Below are 24,523 nucleotides of genomic sequence, written 5' to 3'. Positions count from 1 at the left end.
CAAATTTTAACTGGGGACTGGTCGAAAACGCTAGCCAAACTAAAAGCGAGATCAATATGTGTTTTTATAATTCAATGTTTTTTATAATTAGAATCAGAATGACACAGCTATATTAGTAAATAAAACTAGTTAAAAAAGCAGGAACATGAAAGTTTTTAAAAGAATTTTTTTCGGAAAAAAAACCTTCCGTGTAAGAATCGGTATCAACAGAAGTCTTAGAACATTATTTCTGTATCCTGACGTCATCAGATACTCAAGCTGACACAAACTCACACAAAGAACGGCCATCGAAAGCCTCTTGCTTGTTTCACACTTGTGAAATATAGCAAGGTGGATAGCTTTTGTAGCTATAAATATAGTAGCAATAGGTAGCTATAATAGAATACAAAAAATACAGAGTATGATTATTGTTTTGTTCTAGGAGGTTGTTGAATTTATTTCTTTATACTATATGTATGCAATATGTTGTTTTGTTTGAAGTCGGAATTTGATATTTTTGAATCTATCAGAATTTGAAAGAAATATCAGGTTTTGATATCAATCAAAAAAATGTAAACAAAAGACGATATTACGAACTAACCACTTCCGGTTGATAACTGGGGTAAATGACATGTTCGAGAAGAGTTACTGATTACGTTCGTACCTCACAGAGGGTGTGGGAAAGTTGTGGCGTGAAGTTATAAACAAAGATCGAATACTTATGAGACAGACCAAACATATCTAACATTTTTTATGATTATACATTGTTTATTGAGATAATAAATATACACCTTAATAAAAAAACATTTTCGGCGATTTAAGTAATTTTTTAAATCGACAATGGTAAGTAGAGAAAAAGGTTCAACCACGAGTTATACCAATATTACAAAGAATAGCAAATTCCAGATAATGCCAGATCACCTAGTAGAACGCTTAGTGGAACTATGGTGGGACGTCGGCCAATAGCAAGACCAAGGAAGAGGTGGATAGACGAGATGAGAACCGATGCTAAAGAGATATTGAGAATGGATAACTAGAGGAGAGCAGCCACGGAAATGGATACTTGGATGAGGAGGTCGATGCTCGAATTGTTGTGTATATTTGATCGAGCGTCTTACAATTATTTCGTTAAAAACTATAGTACGGTCCATAATCCCTTTTTCACAATTTTGCGACCCATATAGCACTTTGTTATTATACACAATATAATTAAGTAAAAACTAATTAATTTAAATAATAACTATAAGCATAGCTTTAAGTGAATAGTATTTATTTTAAATAATACTTTGTGATATAATCTTTCTCTAGTAGCTCATTGTTATTTTGTACACACAGAATTCATTTGAATACATTAAATATATAATTTGTCAACCACTGACTACTTCTCTATTTCGTATATTTATGACATTCGTTCTGTGATTAATATTTACCCACAGTATTAAGATAAGGGTATTAAAATATTGTAATGTAAGGGCTCTAACGCCAAGGCGTAATATTAAATGGTATATAGATTCGTTTAAAATATCCAAAGAACTGAAACAATAATAAAGAATAGAACTAAATGCCCAGAATCCATTGATAAGAAAATATCTAAAGCAGGGATCTGAAAGAACGTGGAGTGGCGTTCTTCATCGGCGAAGAGAAATAGAAAACAAATAATAGAAACAGACAATGTAAAGATGGGAAGCAACGCAACGTGGAATACCGTCTTCCACTTCAATATTTGTGGTTTACGATCCCTGGGATAGGGCAAAAGTGTGTATTTATGTGTGCAGTACAGTTCAAAGGACGGTCAGAAGCTGATGCACCGCAAGTACTTACCCCTCCACCCCTTCCAGCGCAACTAGGGACAGGTAGGGAAAGTATCGGGATAATTTTACTATGGAATGGTATAACGAAGTTGTGTTGGAATCGTTATCATTCTATAAATTACCCAACTTAATAAATTTTTTACAGTAGACCAAACTAAACTAAACCCTCGATCTCGAGGTGACACGCTCCATTGGGGTAGTTATCAAAAAGTAAATATTAATAAATTTCAGACGGACGTGGGGTGCCGACCGTGGCCTCTTTTCTTTTCACTATTATCTATTTCTCTTTGCCGACATAAACCAGCGAAGATTCTGTGAGATTCCGGCTTAAAGAGGAAATAATGAGATTACACAAATAATAAGACTGACAAAAGAAAAGTTGGTGGAATACAACCAACCAGCATATTATATTTGCTTGATAGACTTAAAGAAGTCGCCGACAAAGAATGACAGAAAACAGCGGTAAAAATAACAAGAAACCGATCGCCAATCGGAAAAAAGGCAAAAGGACATACGAGGAAAAAGTGGTATCAATTGAGGATAACATCCAAAATAACAGATTTGAGCCCTTCTGCTTGAGAAAAGCAGATGCTGGAAAGAACACTAAGGAAGTGTATAATATATTACTCATGTTGTGACTGGCTGATTGACACCTAGTCTAAGCCATTAAAAAAACTCTCCGGAATGATGTACCAAAAATATATTTCTGTTGCATTCCTCTCTAGGCATTACAAGATAAATACTATTGTCAACTGTGGAAATTAAAAACGCTATCGATAGTAAAAGACATGTAATAAAAAAAGATTATTTTATTCTAAATGTACCTAACATCTTATATTTTCGCAAACAGAGGCCTGAAGCTATAACAACACGTAATTGTAATGTGTTAAACAGAGTCCTAGATTTAAAAGGCTGAGGATTTTTGTTTTATCATTCTTTGCGATTTTGTTATGTCTCTTACAACACGTTTCCAGAATTTCTACTTGTCTTACACGTACATTTTGGAAATACAATTGAAAAGCTATTTATTACCTAATATGAATTGCTCAAAATTACAATATATTTTAGAACGAATATTACGCAAATAATCAGCAACTTATCGCGAACGTGTGTAACGGTAATGACTTTATTATGTGTGATAACAATCTTAGGTAACACAATTATGAACAAAATTTTTAGTAAAAATAAATATTTTTAAGTTCATTTTGAAATTGGTTTTCGTACATAGACTTCAAAACAATGGTAATTATGAAAAATAATTATATGTAGAACGGACGTAAATACAGTTTAGGGAAAATCGTTTTATAGTAAATACAGTGTTTCTGAAACAAAATAATAATTAACCAGCTAGTGTCACCAGCTCTATCGTACCCATCACTATTAAAATGGACCAAACATTTATCCAGCTTACATAATCGAATTCATTCTGGTAGTCAACAAAGCAGTAGCATTCTAGTCGTCAGAGACGAAAATTCCACTGAACCTCTAAAAATAATACGAACAAGCTGAATTTTGCTGAGAATGTCAATTTTGGGACCCCAAAAAAATGGGCTTCCTTCTAAAACGCCCCTTCGTAAGGGGGGAAATCTGAAAATCGATTTACCAAGAATCTGTACGGCGCAGAAAAAAATGTTTCAAATAAATGTAGCCGAGATAATTCTGAACAAAAATTTAAGCACTATTTGTGCTATATCTTTCAGAAACAAAGCTTGAAGCGACCGGCGATTTTGAAGGACAGCTATGCGGGCGAAATAAGTTTTAAATAAAATTTGTATCAACTCGACGGTAAAAATTCGATATCTTTTGATCTGACTATCCTATCGATAAAATCAAAATGCGTTTTCAAGGTTAAGAGTGCGGCTTTAGTATGCAATTTTTGAATTTTGCCGTAAATGAAGTCAGTTTCTATAAATCGTTTAAATACACTGCGCGTCATTAAAAAGAAGCCTAAAGAAGCTAAAATTGTTGGCAATTGTTAATGGAAAATTTTAAATACTAGCATTGTAATTTTTTTCTTTCTTTATAAAACTTACAATAAAGTCGTGATTTTTAATATTCTGTATTACCACCTCTATTTTCAATTACACTTTCCATTCGACTTAGTATTGAATTGATCAAATTCTGAATGTTGTCTTGAGTAAAAGTATTCTGTTTATTACTCTTCGTTGGAGTTGGTCCCAAACATGCTCAATTGGGCTCAAATCCGGGCTTTGAGCCGGCCAATTCATTTTTGGCACACCGACAGTTTCCAGGCACTGCGTTCCCATCCTGGCTACGTGGGGCCGCGCGTTGTCTTGCATGAAGGTGAGCATTTAACGCTCCTCTATTAATAAACACGAGATTAGTACGGCCTTCCAATGAAATGCCTGCCAAAACATTACAGAGCCTCCAAAAGCAACACGTGCTCCTCAAGCGCAAGCAGCATATCGTTCCCCACGTCTTCTGTGCGTTTTGATGCGACCGCCTGAGCCATAAAGAACCATTTTGGACTCGATCACTAAACAAAACATTTTTCCAATCTTTTATCACCTAATGCTCGTGATCTCTAGCAAACTTAAGTCAGCGATGTCGATATGCTGCTGTTAACAAAGGTCCAGTTGCTAGGCAGCGAGCCCTTAGACCCAATTCCCTCAATCTTCTTCTCACTTTAGAAGTGCTTAATGTCCACCTGTGAGCATTTTGAAAACGGTTTTGGATTGCTCTAGCCTATTTTGCAAAGAAGTGCGTTGTAAAAAAGGATCTTCTCTGGTCGCCGTGATTCTTCTCTACGAATCGTTGATATGCTTTTTGGACCATACAAGGACTGACTGAAAGATTTTTTGAGAAACAAAATAGCCATATTCCAAGAAAAACAACGTACAAACATAATAACCTATCGGCACCCAGTGGCGGTGCCTAAAAGTGTTTCTACATTGTGTGAATTTATTGACAATAGAATAAATTGCATAAACTTAAAATTATTGAAAATTCTTATAAAATTCCAAGTGGCCCCTTTTTAATGACGCGAAGTATAAATAACTGTTGCACGATTTTTGCTATTTTTTACAATTCTCGAGATCAATAAAATTTATCACTTCCATTGACCGGTCAATGTGGAATTTACATTATTACAACCTCATCTTTTTTAAAGCTTATAACATGAAATTTCGATTTTGAGTTTTGGCAACAACGATGAGGCATTTGAGATATGCCTAAAAACGCTGAATTTAAACGAATCCTTGAGAAGTGATGGCATACCAACCAGAACTTTTAAATTTAGAGGTGGTAATAGCATTGAACAAATGCACAAAATAATTAAGCGGAACTTGGAATGAGGAAGAGTGGTGTTCCGGAATTATTTGCCCAAAAAATGACGACAAATTAGGAAAATAACCCTCTTTAATATAACTGCAAAATATTGTTTATATATCTTTTAAGTGCATGTTTGGAAAAATTCGCTAGATTTAGAGGATTTATTGTATCCTACTACCATTATTTCTACATTATTTCTACATTCTAAGGGTGTATTTGCGTGCTCTTGGGAAAAGTGAATTTTGGTCTGCTTCGTTGCAGTGCAGAAAGCACTGGAAGTAACATTTAACATTTTCTTTGAAGTGGTTATGCTCAAATCCATTAAAGTATAAAAATATAGATACATGCTATAATACACGAATATTTGAGGCTTCTTTAAATTTAAAGCTTGTGCAAATTCTGATTATTAGTTGGTTACTCTTGTTTAAACTGAAGATGGGAAGTATTGTCAATAATTAGAAGACAAGGCAACGTTACATATTTTATCCCTGCCACAATTTTGCGTTTACTATTGTTACGTAAAAATATTAGTCATATTTAAAAAAACCTGTAAACATGTTTTTATTCACATGTTTATGTTTTAGATTTTACGAGAGGCTTCTATCTACCTGAACCGGTCGAGACGATGACCCGGATTTACCTTCTGGACGAGCCGATACCAGTTTACCGCTAGTCGAGAGGGCTGTCGATGATTCTAGCTTAACGGTACTGGCATATAAAACAGGAGCTTTCATGGAAGGGAACAGTTAGTTAAATCTGAAGACTCGCGCCCGCGATTTTAATTGTAGCGTTCGTATAAAATAAATTATGTATTATTGAGTAGTTAAATAAATTAATATAAGTTATCGTGCTTTTTAATAAATTAAAATAAGAACCTTTTAATAAAGACATTATAAATTGAATAAAGACAACAGTTAAATAAATATCATTTCACTATAATCGATTTTTCAAGTGGCTACTGATTTATATGTTCATCTTCATTATTTCATAAGTTATGCTTTTAAGTAAGTTATTGAAACTACATATTTAACTTTCTGGAATATTATTTCTTGATTCTTTGACCTATAAATTTCGACTTGTAAACTGAAATGCTTTGTCCTCTGAATATTGAATAACTTCATGGGTAATGGCAAGCAGCCAACTCGTATAAGATGAAATTTTACATTTTTCCAAGCAAGAAACTAACATTAGACACACCCTAAAAAAACAAATGTATGACTAAAATACGAAGATTGATTTGTTAGAAAAACAAAAATAAATACGATAGTTTTAACTCGTTCGCAAAGACTTTCAAACATATTGAACGATATTCATAAAAAACGTGAGAAATATACTGACGGACAGTGAATTAAAATAATCTCGAATGGAACCCAAGTGTTCAAATTGTTTTTTTACTGTAAAGTGGATGAGATTGTTAGAAATTAATCAATATACGGAAGACCATGTATGATTCGATTAAAAAGAGCATGGAACGACAATTTTAGCGCAATATATAACGTTTCTTCCCAGAAATCGTCAGGAAACTGCTTGTACCGTTTTTTATGTACATATTCACCATTCGTATCATCCGAAGACGGTAATTCGAAAACCTAGAGAATATCATTCTAGTATGCAGATGCCCGGTTACTGAAATGATTGTAATGAAACCGTAACTGAACACAATTTTTGTTGTAACCTTTGGAACGACTAAGCGACGAACAATCATCTTTTTGTTGGAACGTATTTTGTTTACTGTGCAGTAGAATGACAGTTATGTGACGGTTTTGTTTGACGTTGTGTTTGAATAAACCTATGACCTGATAGAAAGGATTGGCCACATTAGTCAATAATAAAAAACAAAACAAACAGTAATATTAACCTAAATCAACAGTCTCTCACTCTCTTACCAGGAAAGTTCAACATAAACCTCTTTATTTGACAAATTTTCCTTCAGCTGACTGTTAATGCCTAGATAAGTCTTTTAAAGACGCACATATTACTAAGGTATTTCACACTTGTTTTCCTTTTCGGCTTAGAAATATTTTGGATCTCTCTATACTGATAAGAATAATTAACGTATGGTCCTAAAGTTTTGGGAAAAATTTCACCTGGTCTGATTGAGAAGCAAAATGCATTTAACAAAGAAAGCCATGGAATTGAAATGTCATCAGTTATTGACATTTAATAAACAAAGCAGAATATTTTGGTTTGTGCTCTGCAAAATGTCTTATAAAATTGATAGTCGTCGAGGTGTTTATAATATGGTTGAGCGAATGTCGAAACGAGATATTGTTAATATTTATCGAGATCAAAACACAAGCAAATCGACAATTTATCGCACAATCAGAGAATGTGAAGAAGGGATACCATATGTTAACTTGCGTAAAAGTGGCCGACCGCGGATTTTGAACCATATAAGAGAGGCAAGACTGATTGAAGCAGCTAAGAACAAAATTGGGGTCTCACAGCGTAAACTGGCCAGAAGATTTCATGTTGGAAAGACTACAGTATACAGGACCCTATCGAGTAACAATATTATCTACCGGAAAAGAAGGAAAGCTCCAAAATACACAGAGGATCAATTAGAGAGAATTCCGAGATGTTGCCGCGCGTTAAGGAGAGTGCATTTCGTCAACAAGTTGATCGTGATGGACGATGAAAAATATTTTACTTTGTCCAACTCTGAGATGAAGGGTAACGATGGGTTTTACACGAACGATTACGAAAATGTACCTGATGAAATAAAATTCAAAAGTAAGAAAAAATTTGAGGACAAAATTTTGGTATGGTGTGCAATTTCTGAGGCTGACTTTATATCACAGCCCTACATTGGTGTTGTTCGAGACGAAGCCTTAAACGCAAATATTTATATTCAAAGGTGTCTCTCTAAATTGCTTCAGTTTGTGAACACACATCATGCAAATGATCAAATAGTCTTTTGGCCAGACCTTGCTTCATGTCATTACGCGAGGATCACAAGGAACTGGTACGAAACTAACAACATTACCTTTGTACCGAAAGCAGACAATCCCCCCAACCTACCTCAGGCTCCTCCAATTGAAGAGTTCTGGGCAATATTAAGTCGGAAAGTCTATAATGGATGGGAAGCACAAAATCAGGAACAGTTAAGACGCCGCATATATACAAAAATTAGAGAAATTGACGCCGAGGTCGTCCAAAGGATGATGCAACGTGTCAGGGGAATTATTAGGCAAATCGAAAATAATGGTCCCTTGTCTGTCATTTTAATTTTGATTTATAATAAGGATAGTTAAGTTAAATTGTTGAATAATTTAATAAAAATATAAGATTATTGTGGTCAGAGTTATATGCTTTTGAAATTTTTCCCAAAACTTTAGGACCATACGTTATTATTAATGCGTGATGGAGAATTTAATTAAATGGGTTTCTTAACAGGTTCTTTATTTTTGTCTACATCTCTCTTTCTCTGTCTCTTAACAACGGACTCTCAGCATAGGGCTTCCAATAGCTCGATATGTTATGTCCGATTCCCAAGGTTTACGATGTTTTGGTTTCCCAAAGATGATCAAATATGTATTAAGGTTTTGTAAACTACCAGAAGGGCAATATCAAAGCCTAAAAATATGGCATAAGCAAAAACAAACGACATTTAAATCAAGAATATTAATTTCGGGAATAGTTTCAGAAGCCACCACCGACTAATAGAAATTTGTGGAAGAGTCGCTGCAAAATCTCGACTGTCGGGAATAACGCTTCCGCAAACCTCAAAGGCTGTACTGATCGTCCAGTTACCCCAACAACTACTGTGAACCAAGGAAGGTTATTTCAACATAATCCCAACAGGGATTATAGATGGGACAATTGTCACATCTATTTAAATGAATTTAGAAATCCCTTAGTAGTGACCGTGTAACGACATCGTGGGCAGTGTAAGATAATCCCTTATTAAGTCGTTACTTCGTGAAAGACGAAAGTAGAATACCCGCACCGTAAAGAATAAGCCATTTTTATCGATTTCGGACAATTCTATCGTGTCAGAAAATTTTAATTCACCAACCAAAGGTTACAACAGAATGGCCTTATACTTGCCATACCACACAAGTATTCTTAGAATATCTTCAAGAACATTTTGGAGACTCGTAATTTCCCGTAACACGAACTTTCCTTACTCTTCTCATTCACCTGATCGAACAACTATTGATGCCTACGTATGAGATATAGGGAAACAAGCGGTTTTTACGGAAAACCCACCGACAAGTAGATGCTACATTCTTCTTTTCACCATGTCGCTGCATTATTAATCCTTAAGAGTGCTGCTGAAACCGCAGTGACAACCACATTGAACATATTTTTATCGCAGAAAACTTAAATTTCACATCATTATTTAATTCTTCATGTTTACTAACATTCCAGTTCTCCTTTGTTTTGACACATATCGTATATTTTACTACAGTAGCTGACTATAAAATGTCCCGATGCTTTTATGACTAAAAAATATGATAGAAATAGAGGAATCAGTGAGTACAAGTGCGTGGTAACGTAACGCAGTCATTGCTACACTTAAATAGCACACTAGACACAACTAAACAAACCGCCGAATTTTTGCAACACAAACCCATCAATCATCAGCGAACCGTCGATCTCAAATAGAATATAAAAATTTAAAAACAGAATTCGATTCTGACTACGCGAAAAAAACCCAGTGTAGAGACTAGACATGTTTGATAGACTATTGGTCGGCTTCCAAGTCGGTATTGAATCAAGGATACGATTTTTTATGAAATACTCAAAACAATGTTTTCCTAGGTAATTCCTATATTTGAAAACATGATCGTAAAAACATTTTCAAAATCGTACCGTAATACTTGGAATTAAAAGATTTATTGAATTTGTTTTGTTTTAATTAGCAACTTCAGTTTTTCGGTTTAGAGGTTCACGGGTGATCTATTTTTGAATGCTTTATTTTATAATAGAGTTCGAATACCGAGGTTAAAGGTAGGTGTAAATAATATTTGTTTGGTACTAAACAGTCATGTCTACCAAACGTAGTTAAGATTATAATAGATATTTGATATAATAGTTATTGTCGACATTAGTTTTGATTGAAACGATCTCTCGCTATGTGCTTACATTGTTAAAACTTTCAACTCAGTGACGTCACCGCGCTAGACACAGGCGTCACAATAATTGTAACTGCGCGGGTATTCAGAATTAGAAATTATTAAAATAAGTGAATAATAATAAATGATATCTGAAAGATCAACTTGCATTATAGTGCTGACATGTTTTTAACTACAAATTATGTGTGGGCGATTTCCTATTACAATTAAAACCAACTAATTATAAAAAGTGGTTCTACTCCTAAAAGAATTTTGTTTCGCTAACCCTACCTAATACTTCATTCGACTATCCCTAAAAAAATACAACCACAAACAATTTCGTGTTCCACGTAGATTTATTACTATTATTACCAGACTGAAACTAACATTCATGTTATCTATCTTGGAACAAATTTTTCGAATAAATGGTGCACCAACTGATAAATGTGAACATTAAGGTGAAAAATGAGATCTTGGAACACTTTTTTAATATCCAATACATATAGACCAATCTTATTTATTTAATTTCTGAAATTACACTTACAATTACTACTCCTTATAATAGTAATTTCACAACTTTTATTAATTCCTCTTTGTTTTATGTTTATATTATCATGGATCACAAAAACAATGTGAGTTTTCGTTGATTAATAATAAAAAGTAGCAGCATTACTAACGAATATTGCAATATATAGCAAAGTAATGAACGAATTAGGTAGGACTTATTCGTCAAATGTGACTTGCTGTATATAATGTCTTAAAAGCAGTCTAGTTTTAACACCGTGAAAACAGTTTAGAATTACTTATATCAGGATAGTTTGCATTTCTTGTTTGACCCTTTCATTTTTGTGTTTTGCTATTCATTATAGAGCATCAAAATATCAAGAACAATCAAGCCTAAAAGAGTGAGATGTTTTAAATACGTGAATATGCAGTATAGACTGTATTTGTATAGGTATAGGTATAGGTAAAGCCTAGAAAATCGAAAGAATATTGTAAACAAAGCGAATTGAATACGGAAGAATATGTGTAAGGTTCAAATCAAAAATTTAATGAAGATATGAGAATGCTATAAAAAGTTAAAAGATGGACACAGTTGAGATCAATATTAATTTGCTTTAAAAAAAAAAGAGTTTTTAGTGCCCTCAAAAGAGGCTAAAATTCACTACGAACTAGTGTTTATTCGTATCCCATACTAATAAGCATATCAAATAATCTAGGGGACACCTATATTAATAGTTTTAAATCAATGTAGCTGCACATACAAAAATAAATTTACGTTTTTAATCTTTTTTGTTGTTTTGTAGATTATTGTAACAACTTGGAGGGTAATGCTGATAAGAATGTCTATAAAAAGTTTAACAAAACTTCAATATGGTATTGGTACTTGATTTTCAATGTCTGTGGATTTTTATTTAGTTTTGCAATTGCCAATAATGGAGAGATATCATTTAAATCGCGATACCAGTGGGGTGCATCGGAATGATTTAAGCTGGCAGTAGTCAAAGAGACGTTGCTGAGGTCCTGAGGTCCTCCACACGAACAGAAGTGTCATTAATCTTTTGTGGTTAAGGTGTCAAGAAACTGGTGATGTTGCTGAACGTCATACAGGCCGTTTTATTAGGTTGAAGACTGCATGAAGTAGGGTTATATGCTCAAAGACCTGTGAGAGTGCCTGTGTTACTCAGAGGAAATCGCGCTCATCAACTTCACTGGGCACTAGATACCAGACGGACAAGAATTTGGAGACGATTTGGCAATGCTGAATGATTGGCCACCGTGCAGGAGGTTCATAGACAGCAAGGCAGTAGTATAATGGTATTGAGTGGCATCACTCTTGGTGGAAGAACCAATCTCTTGTCTGGAACGGTTTCTAAATGTAACAGACTACCGCGATATTATGAAAATATTGTTATACCCTTTGCATAACAGCTGGTCCCCAAGTTTAATTAATGCACGACAATACGCGTTAGCATACTGTCAGGGTCGTTCGAACATTCCTCGAAGATAATGAAATGGAGGTTTTACCATGCCCTGCACAATCTTCAGATTTAAACCCAATTGAGCATGTATGGGACATATTGGGAAGACGCATTTTACAACAAAATATTGTGTTCAATACAAGATAGCAACTGTTTAAGGGCTTTGCAATGGAGTGGAACAGAATATCGCAGAAAGACATTGACCATCTGATCATGAGTTTGCCTTATATAGATATAGGAAAATAATCAACAACCATGGAGGTCATACACTATACTAACTTAACCTAAAGACTGCTTTGTTGGGAGTTGAGAAGCAACAAATTAGTTTTTTATTTTTTTTTACCATTTCTTGACTTATGGAGTTCTCTTTTAATTTTTTTTTAAGAGCTATTGCGATAATTCTAAGAAAAGATGTTTATTTTATATCCGTACACTTGTTTATAACTTTTTATTAAAAATATCTGATATAAATTATTTGAAATCCTTCTGTAATCTCGTATTTTGTTTTTGTCCCCTAGATTAATTTTGAAGTATGTATATTTTGAATTGGAAGTCAAGGTGGATGTCAATTATTGACATTCCTTTTAACACAACTTTTAACTATGTATATACATAAAAGTAAAACGATAAAAAAATATAAAATCTCTAATCAAATATATGAGTAGTTTCATGAATATCGGAAACAAAAAAATATCATCATTAAAAAACAACTGAGCGGTTGTAAATTGATTGCATCCAGTAAAAATTCCGATTTTATATAGTACTTTTCGCAATTATTCCGCAATATTACCATTGTGAAATTAGAACATATTAATCAAGCATGACCGACTAGCTCTATTAAAAATCTATATTTTAGTCCTTTCTTGGCGCCCACAATATTTCCGAATTCGAGAAAATAGCCAACAGTAGAATCCGCTTTTAATCTACTCTCAATGAAGTTTTACTACAAAAATAGTTTTACGAAAACCATTATTGGCTTATAGACAGTAACGCTTGGCGCACACACATCGAATTTGCACGGTCGATAAAAGTTCGATTGAACTTTGGTGGCGCGAAGAAACAATGTGTGCATACGCATCGGTCGACAAACGGCACGGCATCGATGCCGTGTGAATTTTCGATCAATGCAACTGCATAGACTGCTGCCGTGATCGTTACTGTCCTTTCAAGACGAACGGTACCAAATAAAAGCGCGCACACACATCGATCTTGGTCGACCGACCAGAGGACCAGTTACGTTTTTTGGACACTGCTCAAGCTACATCGCTCCGTGTTGTTCATTGTGATTTTGTATACTCCACCTAACAAACCTTTGTAAATTAACAAACGTCATCGAATAAATATCGTGTAGTGTGCGTGCAAAGCATCATCGACAAAACTTAGATCGAACTTCTATCGACCGTCCAAATTCGATGTGTGTGCGCCTAGCCTAAGCACAATGATACGTAACCATGTAGTCCATTCGTCAACGATTTGACCTCTAAAAATCATACGAACAAGCTGAGTATTGCTGAGAATGACAATTTTGGGAACCCAAAAAAATGCAAAGAAGTTTACCACTTTTACCACAAGGTTTCCCCCTAAAGGACCCCCTCGTAGGGAGGAAAAAACGAAAAAATCGATTTACCAAGAATCTGTAAGCAAGAAAAAAATGTTTCAAATAAAAAATGTAGTTGAGATAATTATGAGCGTGCGTACCTGACATTGAAAATCACCGGTCGCTTCAAGCCTTGTTTCTAAGAGAACGGTTAATTCTACAGAAAAAGTGCTAATAAACATTTTTGTGTAAAATTATCCCAGTTAAATTTTTTATTTGAAAAATTTTTTTCTACGGCGGCGTACAAATTTTTAGTAAATCGATTTTACCGTTTTGCTCTCGCTACGAGGCGGAATTTTAGAAGGAAGCCGGGGGGTAAAAGTGGTAATCTTTTTTGAGGTCCCAAAGAAAAATTCAGCTTGTTCGTATGATTTTTAGAGGTTCAGTGGCATTTTCGTCCCTGACGACTGGAGTAATACGCAGCTACAGCACATAATATTTTGGCATCACTATATGTAGACACAATATTGCACAAAATAAGTTCACGTTAAAAAGAAATGAGAAGAACGCAATCTTCGATCCATAAAAAATTCTTCTTTGGGTACCGTTTACGTGAAAGAGGTTAGTAATAATCATAGTCACTTTCACACTCTGAATAATAATTCTATGGAACTGCATTTATACCACTTTATTAGATTATTTAAAGGAAAAGCGTCTTATTTTGCTTTTTATTATTATGTATCTGCACTAGACTTACACCCTTATATTGTAACTTTACATATCTTAATTGTTTTTATTATTTGGTTTTCCTTTCTCATTCTTCTCAACGCCTTACTATTTATTACTCAATACTAAAAAGATATGGCAAAAAATAAGTTAACAGATTGACACTGAAAAGAATTCATATAATAAAAGATAGAAAGCGTGAAATAAAAATTTTTGTATAATAAATAATTGAGTAATTGGGCTTTAATAAAAAATACGAGCATCAAAAGAAATCATACAAAAATTGTGATATGAAAACTCAAAAATGATAAGAAAAATGAGTTATTTAAATGATGTAGCACATTGGTGAGAGATTTTTCGACTCAGTGAGGCATATAAGCGTTAAATTTGGAAATTTAAAACTTAGAAATGGAGTGCAATACCTACCGAAGAAAATATATCCTGTACATGTACATGACAAAGGAACATAAATTAAGTGCCTTGCTTTATTGAGCAAATTGTCCGACAAATGTAAGAAATAATCTACGAGAATTAGACAGCTCTAGAGCTTGATAAAACTCTCGGCGTCGGATGTTATTCCCTAACCTTGACCCGATATCAAATCCGTCTTCATATAACTCAGAACTTAATATTTTTGTCACATATTTTCTTTCCATGATAAAATAATTGCCTTGTGGTCTCTTTAAATTAAAATTTTCTCTTAGAAAAATATTAATTTTTAATCGATTTAAGATACTAGGTATTTGTTGACATTTTCGTAAGTCAGCATTTTGTAAAAAAGACTTTTTCGTGAAACTCTTTGATACAGGTATGTAACAATTGCTTTTGATGAATTTAGTGATAACAATATGTAATAAACAAAATATGGAAAAGATTAAAAGTCATCATATATTTACTCTAGGCAGGTTTTAATTAAAAGCTGGATGAAAATAACTAACAAAATATAGACATTAAATAAGAAGTAAAGAATATCTGTCACTAAAAGATTCTATTCGTAACGAGTTATTTCATAAATGGCATCCAATTAATAACAGTACTGAATCATCCGTTTAAATTTTTATAATAATTTTCTAATTTAAAATAATTTCATATAAATACAATTATTATTTTTAAACATATTAAGTTTATATAAGTAAATTTACTATCAAATGATATTTATTTATATTTTATTATTAATATATGGTCTGGATTTGACAGGTTTGTCATAAGTAAACAACGTAAGTGTGCTTTTATGCTAACAGGTGACGTTAGGAGCAAACAATATTTTTATTGAATTCGTTTACAATATAAAAAATAAATAAATAATAAAATTACTTTATTTAATTTAAAATATGTTATTTAAATTTTTAAAATATTTTTTAATATAACTTGTTTATGATATTCGACCTGACCTGGGTCATAATGCCATTATCAATAAAAAACGCAAAAGTACAATCTATATTTTTTTAACAGCGCAACATGGAGAATCTGTTGGGCTAGCCGGCGCAAGAACGTGACCAAACAGTCACTGCTAGGATAATATCTACTTTGAATGCACATTTTTCATCCCTAAACATTAGATATACATTTTCTATAGGATGTAAACACAGTTACATTATTTCTTTATGTTCAAAATTCTATTTATTCAACCATATCAATTTCAAACCGCCCGCCAGCCGTTTCACAACTCTCATTATAAAAGAACAGTTTTGAAAACATTTAACAGATAACGACGGCGACCCTGGAATCCACATTGATTACAATTCCAACATTATTTATATCGTCTCATAAACTTAGCTTTATAATTAGTTACTATTATTATAGACTGGTAGGTAACTGCTTTAATAAAAACGATCTATTAACGAAAAGTTTCAGGAACTCTATTGAGTTTACCGTTATCACGTGTATCTAAAATGTTTTGACAGCTCTTTATGCGAGAGAAAATGAAATAGCTAGTGTGTATTTTCTCAGTAATGATCTGATAAATCTAAGGAATTCCATATTGATGAATAAAAATAAATAAACTGTGGGGAATATTATCAGAAAATATTCACTAAAAATGTACATTATCATGATTATTAGTTATTAGTATTGCTGTTATAATCAAAAGCAATTCGATTTTAAAAGTCTGCAAAAACTGATAAGGACACAATTTGTTTTTGGAAGTTTACATAAATACCTAATGTTCTTTCTTTTTTTCTTTCCAAAACGTTTCAGTGTTTTTGTGGTTGTCTCACTGATCGCCTGTCTACTGGAGAATGATCTCTCGCTCTTTTTAATACTTTGGTCCTCCATCATTTTGTCAATATGGTCGTTTAGCTCTATTTTAAACTGTGGCGTAGGTTTATACTTCTAGCTCTATCTCGAAGTGTCTTCCATAATTCTGGAGACTTTCATTTTTGTGGTCTTCAGTGTTCATTCTGTTCTTACTGAGTTGGGTCAGGTTTACGCAACACATTATTGGCCTAAGAAGTGTTTGTTAAATTATGATTATATTTTCTTTTATGCTCTATATTATATTATTCAGACATCCCACGGTTCTGTTCTATCTAATGTGGAATATGAAAAGTTAACAAAACAAATCCTAGTGTTATGAACAAAGGGGAATGCGAATATAAAAACAAAGAAGAAAGAAATGATATCATATAAATCACGAGAAAATGGCAGGCAACAAAAGGAATAACCATGAATGAAAATACTCAGATGACAAGACACAGCAAAGTATATGACAATTTCAACCTAACAGTTGAAAAAAATAAGCTATTGAGAAGACGAAAAAAAGAAAATAAATGGAAATTGAAAATAAGTGAAAATATGGAACTAAACTACTGGTGAGTTCTAAACTGAAGTCATTTCTGAAAACCCATTACTGAAAATGATAAGAATTGAATTAACGAATATTTCTCTTTCTATATTCCGGTTTTCTAGTGTCTCAACACTTTCCTATAGGGATAAATAAATGAGTGACTCAAGCAGTAAATTACAATCTCATACTGTACTGCTAATCCATCAAACCACTTAATCCACTTGTGTATTCCAATAAATCATAGATCCATTTTGGATTTTCAACTTTTACCTTTACAATTTTGATTTTGTGACCTCTACTTGGTTTGAACCATGAAACCCACTAAACTGCTCACATTGAAGTGAATGTACTATCCCACTAAACCATCTGGCTGACAAAGTGATGAATTGGAAAATATGATTAAATCAACCAATGATCAAAATGGCACTTCTGACAAAGATAAAAAGAAAACAATCAAAATGCAAGAAATAGTACATACTAGTAAGATAAGACTTCGATATGTGTTGAAAAAATTGTTGATTGCATTATTATCAACAGAAATATCAGTGAAAAAGATACAATACACTAAAGCGAGTATACAACTCATTGCAACAGGTGTTGCAACGTATAATATATGCATAAAATATATGTACAAAAATAACCAACACCAAAATTTTAAGAGGAATCAACAATGTATCCTTTTCTATCTTCAATTATTCCCACTTGAATGGCATTCAAATCATAATTATTCCCTGTCAGAGTATGATCTCAACATGAAACGTTTCTGTTTAATGATGTTTAATAGCCCTCCTTATGATCCCTTCATTTGTAATATATTCAACTTCTGTTTAACATACGACAAAACATGTTTAATGATTCTATGTAGTTTATAGGCATCTTTGCATTGGCCATATGTAGCTAGAAGAATGAATTGTCAACCTGATCTGCTGAACTGTAAAATGTTGAAAACTACAATATTTTGCAGACATTATGTGAAACAAACAAAAATATGTATGGGTTACTCCAGGTTGTACCACAGGAAATATTAAAAGCGGGAGATCCAGGAAGAAGAATTTCCTGGCTTCCAAACCTTTGCAATAGATTTGTCATAACATTAACTGAGCTATTCTGCAGCACAGTAAATATAGTTCGCATTGCCATGATGGTGGTCAAGTTTAAGAAGAATATATAGCTTTTTAGAATGTGTAGCTTTTTACTAAATAATAATTTTATTAGATTGTATTATTATGTGTTCCGTAATGATAAGAACAGTCTGCTACAGCTTATCGTGGAAGGCAAGATTGAAGGTAGAAGAGGTTTGGGTAGAAAGAAGAAATCCTGGCTGAGAAATTTGAGAGAATGGTTTCAAATACCAGAAGCCGCGAACATAATACATGCGGCACAAAACAGAGAAACCTATCGTTTGATGGTCGCCAACCTTCGGTAGAAGACGGCACATAAAGAAGAAGAAGATTGTATCACTTTTCCCCATCTGTAGTATAAAAAAGGAAAATGTTTAAGAAGTATTAAAATAAATATACCATAATCTGAAAATTTCTAGCATAAATAAGTGAAAAATTCATTACGCAATATGTTTTAGGCTCAGTGTCTGGGAATATATTATATCCTCACTAAAAATGTCCCAAAATAAGTAAGTATTAGGAAAAAATTATATTGTACATGGAGATTTTCTGAAGTGTTAGGGTTTCAGTTTTGAATGTGAGATATGATATGAGTAATATTTTCAGATTTGTTTATTTTAGGTCTGCCAGACGCTAGTTTTTGGGAAACAGCAGTAAAATTGTTTGATGTGTGAAAATATACAATTGTTTCTTTCCGAAAAGAGTGAGTAGTTGAGAATCAACTTAACATAATCAACATTAACAAGTGTATTAAAACTCAAAGTATGTAGATTGACTTTCAAATGTTGCAATAAAACTACTTCAAATTATTATTTAAACGCATTATTTAAACTATGAAATAATATCAATGTGGAATCTCAGTGCTGGAGAATCTAGAAATAAATAGGTGAACTAAAATAGGAACAAGATTTGCTATGATGTGTCCTTATTAGTAAAACATATGCTTGAGTGACGAAAATAGTTCCTAAGAGACAAGTTTCTGTTTGACTTAAATATAAAAGTTCTTAACTAATATAATAAAAGATTAACAGTCAGTAACTGTTTTTGTTAGCAGTCTGATTGTTTTCCTTCCAGTTACTATAAGTTGTAGTAGAGTCGAGTAATGAGCAATAATCCCAGCATGTTCTAAATATTATTGAAGTTCTTGGCTTGTTTTACTGGGGTTTAATTTGAAACTGGGCAGGACAGGTTGCCAGAGTCAGAGATGGAAGAAAAACTGGTGTTACAGACACAGTTAAAATAATTATAATGCTGAAATGAAACTGGATATCATATGGGAACTCCATTATCAAAAAAGGTGTATTCCTTGCTGTTGTCTTCCTTTTCCTTCCACAGTTCCAAACAAAGTTACATATACATGTTTTGGAAGTAATATCCATCTTCAAAAATAAGACAATAAATCATTAGTTCAGCTTATTACAAAAGCACAATAATAAAAAACAACAAAACTATCCTTGTCACTACTTTTAACATAAATGTGTTGCCAAAAGGGAAATTGTAACAAATATGTGTTCACATTAATTCACGTAATAATGACAGTACACAGAATAGACAATGGCTGGCCGTAAGTATTGTCCCCTAATATTACACACAAAATAATATGTACCATTTAGAACCCTTGATTGCATTCTAGTACTTGTGCTCAAGTGATAAATACATTGGAACAGTAAGATATGTGGTATTGATGGAGTTTAAAAGTAAACTACATAATAATTTTTTAAATGCTCAGACTCATGAGGTAATTGCCAATTTATATCAATACATGGAGGGAGAAATATTTCAGAGCAACTTAAAATTCATATTAATAAGTTGTATTGACGAATAATAATTGCAGTGACTGGTGTTTCACAAAGGATTATCCTAAGAATTATTGTCAAGGAAAAGCATGAAATAGTTGCAGGTAACAGTTTATTTTTTAAATCACAAAAAAAACTAAAACTGACACACAACGCAGATAAAGGTATATTAAATAGAATGATTGTTTAATAATTTGGAAAAAAAGTTTAGTTTTAAACCAAATTACAAATATAATTCTTAAAAAAGATTATCCTGTTTTGATACCTATAACTGATCCAATGAATATTACCTATTTAATGAGATGTTTGTAATAGCCAAACAACTATTTATAAATATGAATAGATAAATATTTAAATTTGTTTTATGCTAAAAAGTGTGCTTTATTTTTTTCTGCACCTATCTACCAATACTTTTCCAATACCATTGTACATTTTCCAATCGAAATGTGCCAATCTCTCACAGCCATGAATGCTACAATGGAATAAAATATTTATACCAAACAAATATATTCTATAACAGTTTTGATGATTTTTCTCGTGTGATTTTGCTAACATGTTAGTAAGTTTTGATGGGATAGGGTCTCTAATTGGAAAAACCAGAAAAAGTAAACAAGAACTCATTTACACAGAAGGCTGAAGCATTCAAAAATAAAAAAAGGGATACAAGAGTATAATATATAAAACCTGAAATACTGATTGATAATTCACAGAAAATGATAATATTAAATGATGAGTTATGGTATTAAATTTGTGCAGCTCACAAATAATGTGACTAAAACATGCTAAGTGCCACATGAACCAACACATGATTCACAACCAAAAGAACTTCCAGGCTCTATAACCCAACATATGCGCTTCAATACTATAATAAATAAGAAATTGACCCAAAAGGAGCCATATTTGAGTGGTTAACATGTTAAATGAACAGAGCAGTTATGCAGTACTATATCAAGCATTAATGACATAGACTATATTCTATTATATCCAAGGTTAACCAATATTTACTCATACTAAACTAAGGTTTTTAATAGCCTTATATCTTCTATAGCCTTATATCTTCACAAAGTATCTTTTCCCGATTTGAATTTGCATGCATTAGGAGTTCCTCTATTTCAACATTCTCATCAACATAGAGTATCTTATATATACCCCTAATAAATTAAGAGCCCAATTCAATGTGAGAGCCAAAAGGTATGACTACATTATATTAGGATTATTATTACGACTATATTCAAAATATGTCAAAAAAGCTTTCATATGATCGTAAAATAGATAAAATTTTGAATTGTGTAACAACTATTAGATCTAAAATATATTTCACAGCTTTCACAACTAGTATTATGTAATGGCAAAATGTTTTTGGGGAGGTTCAACTATGGCTTATGAAATCCAAAAACAATAAGGCACTGTAATATATTGTCATAAAATTCAGGACTGATTATGATGTATATGATGGTATGGGCTGAACAATCTCATATGACAGTAAACCTTGTGACTGTGACTATATCTTAATTCTAATCTACAAAAATACTATATTTCTATCATGATTAGACTAAAAAACCACAGAAAATATAATTGTCAACATCAGTGATGCTACTGATCAAGTTGAGACTCAACCTTCCATAATCTATTTAGCTAGTCATTTCTGTTAATTGCCAACTGTTGCCAGTTTGCTGTGCCTATCTTCCTTGCATCCTCATCCACACAGTCCCTCCATCTTGGTCTGGTTCTACCTCTACTCCTATTTCCTACTGGTAACACTAATAAGGATCGTTTGGGTGGTTAATTTTCATTTGCTCTTGACACATGTCCAGCCCATCTAAGTCTACCTATTTTTATGAAGGATGGTAGATCTCTATCATTTACTTTTTTGTTATATTTCTCGTACAGTTCAAAATTATGCAGCCTTTTATAAATACCATTCTCAGAGTATGCCAATTACTTTTCTTAATATCTTCCTTTTGAAGACAAGCGACAACTTGTGTCTTGTGCGACAATATGTCAGCACTGGTAGGATGTGTTCTATATATTGTTAGTTTGGTGTTTTGGCTTAAATTTATGTTTTTAGCTGTTTGTTTAACCCAAAATAAAATTTGTTCACTAGCAGCATCTTTGTTTTACTTTTTCAGATTCAGATGTGTCATTATCACTAGTTATCAGAGGACCCAGATAGGTCAAATTATTTACATCAAAATTATAGTGGTCTATGCTGGTTTTGTTCAGCATTTCTAGCTCTAACCCTATTGGAACCCATACCAACATTTAGGTTTTTCCATCATTTATTTTAATGCCTATATTTAGCAACAGTTTTCATTAGTAAATTAAGATAGACTTTTGTAAGAAAAGTCTGTTGCTTAAGGACTTTCCGTCCCCCACACACGCACACACACTTTTAACAGTGAAAAATAGAGAGTGTAATATATTAAAGCAGAGGTTTATATATGATGCTTCGAAATATGCACTAAAGTTTTACGAGAACGCCAGAAAAGGAAAAAACAAAAAATAAAAAAATAGTTGTCAATGTGAACAAATGCATTTGGTAAAATAAAAAGAACCCTTTAAAGTAGAAAGAATGCACGCCCATCGCGTGACCATACAAATAAAAGCTTAAATATTTCTTTAATTAAATCCCTTTTCCCAATATCAGTGATGCCATGCCCATCACATGACAGATAGTTAGATAAGAAATTTATCATACATTGTATAGCTGATAACATCACATGGTTCCAGTGTAATATAATATATTGTGATCTCTTTAGATTCAAAATGTTTGAATTACTACATTAGGTTTAAAAACATGGAAATGTACCTTTAAATACCTATAATTTAAAAAATTATGAAGGATAATGTAAAACACCATGACGGACAAAAAAAACAGAATTTTCAAGAAAAAAAATCTATGAACAATTCAAACAAAACACAGAACTTTATTTTTACTAATGATCTTAAGACTCAAAACTTCAGTTTTAAGTCTTATCATTTGTATATTATATTGAAATATGTGTAAATTTTAGTTTATCATTTTTTATATTTATCATTATAAGCACTGAGACATTTATCATAGTAGAAAAATTCAAGTAGTAGAAATGACAGAACCATTCTAGGTTTGTCATGTAAAGTAACCTTGACAGTCACATGTTTTTTGTTACACCCACCTGTAAAGGTTTTGATTTGTTATGTTAATAATGTTTTAAAACCCTCTTATTCTCACTTTGTCATCTCTGATAGTAAAAAATTTCCAAACTAAAAATTAACATTGGAAATAATTAGTAAAAACTGTTTGGAAATGCAAAAAAATTAACAAACAATTAACGGTGTGCTGGTCGTTAATGAGTAAAATAAAAGCTTCTAATTCATTGCTTAATAAATAATTTTAAATTTGTATAGTAAAAACATATCAAAACGTTAAATACTTTGCACTCTTGGACAATCGTAAGTGTTGAATTTGGGAAAAAAAATGGTAAGTATTGAATGAATAATAGTATCTACTTGTCAATAAAAAAACTAATTAACTTGACCTCCACTTATAGGGATAGTGATCTGACTTTTTTGAAAAAATAGTAAGAATTTAAACAATACTAAAGTTATGTGGCGTTGGGAAACACCAAAATAATAAGTACCAAAATTAAATTTAAGACCACAAGTCGGGTGGGTCTGACAAGGCATGTGACTTGTTTTAAGTGGGTCAGAATATGGTATAAAACTGTTAAATAAAAAATAATTTTGAGGAAATATGCCTCTAATAGCTATAATTTGTAATGTAAACCCTTTCATAGCTCTTTCAGTGTTCAAATAAATAAGTACTTCCCAGATCTTGGCATATGACTTATCTACTACGCCCATGGTTTCAATTTTGCTTGAAAAACAAAGATTACTTTTATATAAACTATTTTAGCTTCGAACACTAAGATAGTAACAATTTTAGATTTTAAAACAATGATGTAAAGTTACAATTAAAGCTATAAAAAATCAAAGACCTTCTGATGGCATAAAATCAATAGTCTAGCGGCGAAAAGACCAGCAAAATTTCTACTTACAACTGAAAATGATAGCTGCAGCAGCTCCCATGACTCCAAAGAAGGGTCCATAGACGGGGTGTTTGTCATCTGCCATTTTTTAAGTTATTAGGAGTATTTACAGGCCAGAACGATGTTAAATGTGCACAACACACTACGGAACTAGCGAACCCACTGACAAATATGGCTTACACGACTGCCACCAGCAAGAATGGGTCATATGACGATAAGAAAATTTCAGGTGGAGTGCAGAATTTCGAGCCTCTCGATTGGTGGGATTCAAGCTGAAGGCCAGGAATCCTCCAATCGCATGTAAATCCAGTTGATAATTTGGTGATGTCACACTAAGTCAAAGCGCATGACGTGACGAAATTGTTAAAATCAAGATTTTCGTGAAATATAGATGTTACGTAAAATTA

At 32.7% G+C, this 24,523-nt stretch overlaps 1 protein-coding gene across 1 annotated transcript in view; it reads right to left on the bottom strand.

The window, feature by feature from the left end:
* Window positions 1-24,315, bottom strand: part of Vha16-1 (Vacuolar H[+] ATPase 16kD subunit 1) — a 46,073-nt gene extending 21,758 nt beyond the window's left edge. The window contains exon 1 of the mRNA XM_072534568.1: window positions 24,126-24,315. Coding sequence (XP_072390669.1) covers window positions 24,126-24,201 — 76 coding nt within the window. The 5' untranslated portion in view covers window positions 24,202-24,315. The remainder of the gene's footprint in view (window positions 1-24,125) is intronic.
* Between the last annotated feature and the right edge of the window lie 208 nt (window positions 24,316-24,523).

This window comes from Diabrotica undecimpunctata, chromosome 6 (genome assembly GCF_040954645.1).
Source record: "Diabrotica undecimpunctata isolate CICGRU chromosome 6, icDiaUnde3, whole genome shotgun sequence".
Classification (NCBI taxonomy): domain Eukaryota; kingdom Metazoa; phylum Arthropoda; class Insecta; order Coleoptera; family Chrysomelidae; genus Diabrotica; species Diabrotica undecimpunctata.
This window is presented reverse-complemented; position numbering and strand designations above follow the sequence as displayed.